The 8,839-nt window shown below is 47.8% G+C and overlaps 1 protein-coding gene across 1 annotated transcript; it reads left to right on the top strand.

Moving 5' to 3' along the window:
- Positions 1 to 77: 77 nt before the first annotated feature.
- On the top strand, positions 78 to 2,764 carry LOC129182633 (thymosin beta-12). Its single transcript, XM_054779013.1, has 3 exons — positions 78 to 229; positions 924 to 1,036; positions 1,974 to 2,764. Exons 2-3 carry the CDS (start codon positions 937 to 939, stop codon positions 2,012 to 2,014), a joined length of 141 nt encoding a protein of 46 aa, XP_054634988.1. The 5' UTR covers positions 78 to 229; positions 924 to 936; the 3' UTR covers positions 2,015 to 2,764.
- Positions 2,765 to 8,839: the final 6,075 nt, after the last annotated feature.

Here is an 8,839-nt window from a genome sequence, read left to right as displayed (position 1 = left end):
TGCTTCGTGAGCAACATCAAGCACACTGCAGCCATTTTTCACAGGTTGTTGTGGGTAGGAAGGTGCAGTTTCGCTGATTGACCAGCAGGGGGACACGCGGGGCAGGAGCCGGTGATGTCATTAGCTCATTAGCATATCGGTGGCTATATGTACTGCTTGCGGCGGGACGCGCCTTTTACTGCTGCAACGCACTTGACCAGAACCTTTGTCTGCATCAGACCGCTCCTCGGTAAGACCATAACTTCATTTCTCAGCCACTTTAAGCCACCTCTGCGTCGTGGGTGCTATGCACATTAAACACACACATTTCTGCTACTTGTGTTTGAAGTAGAAGAGTTAATTTGATCCGAATGGCCAACAGCGGGCGGTCAGCACGGCAGGCTTTTGTGTGTGTTTGTGTGTGCGCGCCCTGTCCTTTGTCCGAATGGTTCACACGCACAAGTGTGTTTCCTTTGTTGGCGTTCGGCGTCCACGGTGCGAACGTGTAGCACTCGGCGACATGGGCGGTGGTTCGGGAGGCGGGGGGGTGGTCAGCGTGGATTTGGTCATGAGTGAAAACAAAAGACAGTCGATGACTTAAATAGTTGAGCCAGATGTTTAAAGTCGCAGTGGCACGCAAACGTGCATGACCGCCATTGTTATGTAAACGTGCGTGTTCAACGCCTGCATGATGATGATGATGAAGAAGATGGATGTCAGTCAAATCACAGCCTGAGGCGAACAAAAGAAGGCAGACGTGCCCAGAAGAGGGAAAAGTAATGCACGTAATGATATTTGGCCAACACAATGTGAGGCAACGCCCTGATTTGATAGTGGGGGGTGGGGGGTTGTTCATGCTCACAAGACTGCATCAGATCACAAACGCTCGTGTGCAAATCCTCGTTTCGTTTTCTTGAGGCACTTCTTGTTTTGTGACCTGGCAGACCTTCCGCCAACATGAGCGACAAACCCGACATCTCGGAGGTGACCAACTTCGACAAGAACAAGCTGAAGAAGACCGAGACGCAGGAGAAGAACCCCCTGCCCTCAAAAGAAAGTAAGCTGGTGTCCAAAGTGCAGCCCAGGCGGGCGTTTTCGCTCTGCAGTTTGTTTTTGCTAGCATGCGGCATATTCATATCAATAATAATAATAATAATAATTATTATTATTATTATTATTATCATTAGCATTATAATGACGACCAGCATCAACATGACTGAGGAGGGTTTGGGCGACACTGGAAATAATTGTAAAAAATAATTTGCTTGATAAGAAAAAAACATTCACCTCAATTTGGATATTCAATCATTTTAATGAAATCAATTTGCCAAATTTACTGAAATTGTTTGACTATTAAAAAATACAACTAGAAATTTTGATATTTTTTTTACACAAAAATGATTTGCCTCCATGTGGATATTCACGAATAATTTGAATAAAATTGTAAAAACCCCCAATAAATTCCTTTTTAATTGACTATTTAAAAAAAATACCTCAGCACAAAAAAATTTTTGCAACAGAAAATTCACCTCCATTTGATGATTCAGTAATAATTTCAATAAAATTTGTTTCATTAAAAAAATAATACATTTGTCCCAAAATTTAGATGATTGTTTTTCTTTGAAACAAAAAATGATATGCCTCAGTTTGGATATTCGATCATGTCAACAAAATTGAACTGCAACAAATGCGTGGTTTTATTGGCTGGCAGGAACGCTTTAGCTGGAAAAACACCAAAAGGATTCGCCTCAATTTGGATGTCTGAACACTTGAATACAATTGCACATTTCACAATAAAAGTGGTAAACGCCAACAAGTGACTTGAAGAAAAGCGCCTCACCAAGAAGGTGTTAGTTGATGTTTTAAAAAGTCACATGAGGCGGATCGTAAGAACGTCGAATATTTGGATCGGCACGAAATGTCTTGAAGTTTCCGCTGTGGAGTGAAAAGTCTTTTAGTGTGAAAAGTTGAATGTGATTCTTTCTCTTCCGCAGCCATCGAACAGGAGAAGGCTGCGGCGGCAGCGACGTCGTGAAGCCCCTTGCCATGACCTGTGCGACCCCACCCCCCGCCCCCCTCCTCCTGCATTGCCTTGTTTTCAGTCACTTCTTCTTGCTGTTTAAGTCTGTAACCCAAACGATGAAACGACAACAATAATCAAGCTGCACAGTCTCTCTCTCTCTCTTTCTCGCACGTGCGGGCGAATGGTGCCTGGTGGTGCCCCCAACCCCCACCCCACCCCCGTCCCATCAACGCACGCCTCCTTCCTGTTTGGCGGGATGAAGAAGGCACCGGTTTGATCCACCAACGTGGTCGTGTTGGCACAGGCGCCTAAACGGGGCGGGGGGTACGTCCCAGGAAGCGCATCACCCCCTGGCCCACCATGACCACAACTTCCTGCGTGGCCGCTTTTCCGCCGACGCTAACGAGCTTTATCTTGTTCTGTTGTCTTTTCGGAAACGTGTCGGCCAAAAAAATGTGATTGAACCCCCTCAAAAATGATAGTTGTATGTTTCCTTCTTTGTTTTTGTTTTTTTACCATGAGTTAAAATGGATTCCAACTAGATCTGGCAACCATTGGACCTTGTTGACGGTTAAAATGCACTTTGGCCCCTTTTGTCTTGAGGGTTTTGTGTGGAAAGAAAAGCAGAAACCAAACCAAGTCAATTGGTTCCGTGTGCGTTCAGGTGGATTCATCTTTGGAGTTTGAGTCTCATTTCTCTGCCGCAAGCCACTGCAAGAAATGGAAAACCGTGAAATGTTGTAATAAAAGATTTGTTACTAAGTCGTCTGCTGTGACGTGTTTGCCAAACTCATCAACGCGAGCTAGCAGCTAAACGTGTTCGCATGCTACGTCTGTCTGCTGCCTTTTTCATCACGATGGAAGCTTCTTAACGCTGGGAACCTCCGTCGCCTCTTTTTAGTGAGCTGAGCCAAAGCCGGCTCCCCTGAAAGTGAAATGAGTTTCTAATGTCAAAACACAACTTTGTTTATTTATATGGCTTTTTATTACACGCTCGACATGCAACATGTTTCTACCAAAACATACGATAAACAGACACGCCTCAATCTGACCAAAAACTGACTTCTTTGTAAATTTCCAACCATTAACCGTGAAACAAAACCATTCAAAATGATAATTAAACAAGAAAATAGCAGATAATACTCTAATAAAGTCAGAATATTATGGCAGTAAAGTAGAGCTGTCTATCCATGAAACTATTTCATTGTTTGTCCTAATTAATCACAGATAGAAATAACTTTTTAATTAGGGCTGCCAGTTGATTAAAATGTTTAATCAGCGTTAATCACATTTGGTCCATCGTTAACACATGATCCACTTTGATGTTGCTGTCTTCCTTTTACTCAATAAATAACAAATAAGATACCTAAGACTGCTATAGTGTACGAATGTTTTACTGATGTGTTGATGACTAGCTAGCGTGCTCCTCATGCTAGCACTGCTATCTCTTCAGCCATGGCCACATTGACAGAAGCCCCCAAATAGCTGTCCTCGCGTATGCCTGCTGTTAACTAGCAGCTGGTACCCAAATTTGATCTCGCAGTTCAAAGCAAAAAATCAGCTGCGAGACGTCTCGTGTCTAAAAACAAACAAACACCCGTTGTTGGGACACCTGTGTGCCAAGGGACCGCCGTGTAAATGACAATAAAAAATAGCGGCAGTGCTTCAGTAACCTTCTCGCTTCTCCCTGGCAAGCCCCTCCCCCCTTCTGCTTGGTGTCGACACGCACGACGTCGCACGTTCCGACCAATCATGTGCGGCCTTAGCAGGAAAACCGTCGAGGGGGAAAAAAAAAAGCCGGCTCCTTCACTTCCAAGAGCTGGTTGGCAAACTCTTCACTGGAGCTAGCAGGGCCCTCCTAAACGGCCTTCGTCCTAAATTAGCCGCCGCCTCCAAAGCCTTAATGTCATTAGCATAACAGTGTAGCCTAGCAATGTCGCTATCATGTGGCAACAGGAAGGAAATGCCTGTTAGCTCAGCAAACGCCCCCCCCCCCGTGATCTTGTCTTACTCGTCAGTGTAAGTGGATTGCTGGTAAGTCAGTTTCTCTTGATAAGCTATTAATCCGCATCTAGAGGGAGGGGGTGCATGTGTGGCCTGAGGCTCACCGCCCGGATTAACGCCGATGTTACTCAAGGGCACTTAGGCCGGCCCCGGCGGGGTCACACATGTCGGCCTGGTAACCCGTGGCAACAATCGCTGCTGAGTCACATCTTTGTCTCAGGCTGGATGGGATGGTTGGAATACTCGGGAGATTAGGAACGCCGCACATGCGGGTGGGGTGGGGGTATTTCTCTGCCATGGAGACGAGCAGACTCTCTCTCTCTCTCATGGCAGGTACACACAGTCTGTCACGTCCACCACGTCTCCATCGCCACACGCTGGCGCTGCTGTGCGTCGCCATGGCAACCAGCCACCCAGTCACAAGCAGTGAATGAGGATGTGGCTGCTGCCCACCCAGCACTAATGACGGGGGTCGTTAGAGCAAACGTGTGAGGTCAGAGTACAGCAAGCAAAGCTGGGGGGGGGGACTGGGACAAAAGTTTGGCCTGCTTCATGCGGTGTCGTGTACCCTTTGCACATTTGCGGAGAATGCGGACCCTCATGTAAAAAAAACGGCCGCCAGTCGACCCCGTTATTGGTCACCCACCGGCAAAACCCCCGATGGCCGCTTCCCCCGCACTCACAGGGAAGCAGCGAGCAAGAACACGCGAATCTCGTGGGTGTTTTTGGTGAAAGCTCGTTGAACAGATCACTAATCACTAATGCTTCATCCTGCAGCTTGTGCTGATGGGCCCTGACGCTGCTCAGGTGGGGGGCGGATCCGTATCGCTTGAAAGGCGCTCGCGTTAGCCGACGTGCTGCCGTACGTCCACGTCAGAGTCTCTTCGCTGGACTGATTGCCGCCGTCCTCATGGCGTCCATTCCGGTGTGGACGTGTGCACGTCTGACGCTTCATCAGAGTTAAATCATTCATCATAGGTGTCGATGTTGCATCAATGCCGGGGGGGCGCCAAGGCCAGCATGTGGTGGATTGCATGCGCCCGGACTCATGGATGGATGATGGATGGATGGGTGGATGGATGGGTGGATGAATGGATGGATGGATGGATGGATGATGGATGGATGGGTGGATGGATGGATGGACGGATGATGGATAGATGGACGGATGATGGATAGATGGATGGATGGGTGGATGGATGATGGATGGATGGATGGATGGATGGGTGGGTGGATGGATGATGGATGGATGGATGGGTGGATGGGTGGGTGGGTGGATGGATGGATGATTCAAGATTCAAGAGTTTTATTGTCATATGCATAGTAAAACAGCAGTTCTACTATGCAATGAAAATCTTATTCTGTTCATTCTCCCAAGAAAAGAAAGAAAACACAAGAAAGAATAAGAACATAAGAAACATAAATACCAATAAATTAAGCAACAACAACAGAAGAGACATTAATACAAATAAATATACAAATAAATAAATAAATAAAGTGCTATGAGTGTGTTGCGTGTGCGAGTGCTTCGTTGAGGAGCCTGATGGCCTGTGGGTAAAAGCTGTTTGCCAGCCTTGTGGTCCTGGACTTCAAACTCCTGTAGCGTCTGCCTGACGGTAGGAGTGTGAATAATGAGTGTTGTGGATGTGTGCTGTCCTTGATGAGGTTGTGTGTTCTTCGTAGGACTCTAGTTTTATAAATGTCTTGCAGTGAGGGGAGGGCTGCCCCAACAATGTTCTGTGAGGTCTTGATCACCCGCTGGAGTGCCTTCCTATCACGTGTTGTACAGTTACTGTACCAAACAGTGATGGAGGCGGTAAGGACACTTTCCATAGTGCATCTGTAGAAGCAACTCAGGATTGTGGTGGACATGCCAAATTTCCTCAGTCTTCTCAGGAAGTACAGTCTCCTTTGGGACTTCTTCATAATTTGTTGGGTGTTGTGAGACCAGGTGAGGTCCTCGCTGATGTGTGTGCCAAGGAACTTGAAGGTTTTCACCCTCTCCACCTCAGTCTCATCAATAAACAGGGGTCTATGCGGCTCCTTTTCCCTTGTTCTTGGGTCGATGATCATCTCTTTAGTCTTATCTGTATTGAGAAGGAGATTGTTATCACGACACCAAGCTATGAGGTCCGCCACCTCTCTTCTGTATGATGTTTCAACACCACCAGTGATCAGTCCGATGACTGTAGTGTCATCCGCAAATTTAATGATGCTGGTGTTGTTCTGGGAGGCCACGCAATTGTAGGTGAAGAGCGTGTAGAGGAGCGGACTCAGCACACACCCCTGTGGGGTCCCAGTGCTCACAATTCTTGAGCTGGATGTACGATTGTGGACTCTGACTGACTGGGGTCTGCCTGTTAGAAAGTTAAACACCCAGTTACAGAGGGAGGGTGACAGGCCAAGTGTGAGGAGCTTATTTGTGAGTTTGTGGGGGCTGACTGTATTAAAAGCAGAGCTATAGTCTATAAATAGCATTCTGACGTATGTGTCCTGGCCCTGTAGGTGAGAAAGGGCTGTGTGGATGGCAGTGTTGACTGCATCATCAGTGGACCGGTTCTGGCGATATGCAAACTGTAGAGGGTCCACAGTTGCCGCCGGGATGCTCTTTTTGATGTGGGTCATGACTATTCTTTCAAAGCACTTCATAACAATAGGAGTGAGTGCTATAGGGCGATAGTCATTCAAGCAGGTCACGTTGCTCTTCTTGGGTACGGGCACTATGGTGGTGGACTTAAAGCAGGTCGGTACAGATGCTTGTGCAAGCAACAGGTTAAATATGTCAGCAAGCACATCAGCTAGCTCTGATGAGCAAACCCGAAGTGCACGTCCTGAGATGTTGTCTGGGCCTGCTGCTTTTCGTGGGTTTGTTTTGTTCAGAACCCTGCGCACATCAGCTGATGTCACCATGAGAGGTGAGTCCTGTGTGCTCCCCAAGTCCAGCCACCCTCTCTGCTCATCAGGAGTTTGGGTGTCAAAGCGGGCGTAGAACTGATTCAGCTCATCAGGAAGTGTGGTTTGGCTGGACGTGGCTACGCTACTCCGCTGTCGATAGTCTGTGATGTGCTGGAGCCCCGCCCACATGCGCCGAGGGTCTGAGGTGGAATAGTAGCCCTCCAGCTTCTGTCTGTACTGTCTTTTGGCCTCTCGTATGGACCTCCTCAGGTCATATCTGGCCTTTTTGTAGTCATCAGCGGTGCCCATGACAAATGCAGTCGAACGAGCACGTAGCTTAGCCCTTACATCACAGTTCATCCACTGTTTTTGGTTAGGGTATTTTCTGTAATACTTGGTGGTGGTAACAGTCTCTATACATGAGCTAATGTAGCCAGTAACAGCAGAAGCATATTCATCCAAATCAACAGTACAATCTTCCCTCCCCGCTGCAGTTTTAAACACATCCCAGTTTGTGCAGCCAAAGCAGTCCTGAAGTACTTGATCAGTTTCTTCATTCCACACTTTAACTGCTGTACTTACAGGGGAAGCTTGTTTGAGAAGTTGTCTGTACGTTGGATAAAGGAATATAGAGATGTGGTCAGCCTTTCCAAAGTGGGGTCTTGGAACAGCCTTCAAAGCACCTTTCATGTTGCAGTAGACTTGGTCCAGGATGTTATTTTCCCTTGTGGGAAAGCTCACATGCTGGTAATATTTGGGGAGGACAGTCCTGAGGTTACAGTGGTTGAAATCGCCAGTTATAATGAATACAGCGTCTGGGTGTTTGGTCTCGTGTTTATCAATGATGTCATGCAGGAGGCCTAGTGCGTTAGCGGTGTTAGCTTGGATGATGGATGGATGGATGGGTGGATGGATGGGTGGGTGGGTGGATGGATGGATGGATGGATGATGGATGGATGGATGGATGGGTGGGTGGATGGATGATGGATGGATGAATGGATGGGTGGGTGGATGGATGGATGGATGGATGGATGATGGATGGGTGGATGGATGGATGGACGGATGATGGATAGATGGACGGATGATGGATAGATGGATGGATGGGTGGATGGATGATGGATAGATGGATGGATGGATGCATGGATGGATGGATGGATTGGTGGATGAATGGATGGGTGGGTGGGTGGGTGGATGGATGGATGATGGATGGGTGGATGGATGGATGATGGATGGGTGGATGGATGGATGGGTGGGTGGATGGATGGATGGGTGGGTGGATGGATGGATGATGGATGGATGGGTGGATGGATGGATGGGTGATGGATGGATGGGTGGATGGATGATGGATGGATGGATGCATGGATGGATGGATGGATTGGTGGATGGATGGATGGGTGGGTGGGTGGGTGGGTGGGTGGATGGATGATGGATGGGTGGATGGATGGGTGGGTGGGTGGATGGATAGATGATGGATGGGTGGATGGATGGGTGGGTGGATGGATGGGTGGATGGATGGATGGATGGGTGGATGGATGATGGATGGATGGATGGATGATGGATGGATGATGGATGGATGGATGGTGGCTGGATGGATGGATGGATGATGAATGGATGGATGGATGGATGATGGATGGATGGATGGGTGGATGATGGATGGATGGATGGATGGATGATGGATGGATGGATGGGTGGATGATGGATGGGTGTGTGGATGGATGGATGGTTGGATGGATGGATGGGTGATGGATGGATGGATGGATGATGGATGGATGGATGATGGATGGATGATGGATGGATGGATGGATGGTTGCTGGATGGATGGATGGATGATGGATGGATGGATGGATGGGTGGATGATGGATGGATGGATGGATGGATGGATGATGGATGGATGGATGGGTGGATGATGAAACAAGGGGGGAAAGAAAGCAGTAAAAATGG

Source organism: Dunckerocampus dactyliophorus, chromosome 1, assembly GCF_027744805.1.
Source record: "Dunckerocampus dactyliophorus isolate RoL2022-P2 chromosome 1, RoL_Ddac_1.1, whole genome shotgun sequence".
NCBI classification, from domain to species: Eukaryota; Metazoa; Chordata; class Actinopteri; order Syngnathiformes; family Syngnathidae; genus Dunckerocampus; species Dunckerocampus dactyliophorus.
Note: the sequence above shows the minus strand (reverse complement) of the source record. Positions and strands in the feature narration are given on the sequence as shown.

What these genes read in the sequence shown, in the direction of transcription:
- LOC129182633 (XM_054779013.1), top strand. Translation starts at nt 937, where the DNA reads ATGAGCGACAAACCCGACATCTCGGAGGTGACCAACTTCGACAAGAAC. An exon ending in CCCCCTGCCCTCAAAAGAAA is followed by an intron (nt 1,037 to 1,973) that starts GTAAGCTGGTGT and finishes TCTCTTCCGCAG; the next exon opens with CCATCGAACAGGAGAAGGCT.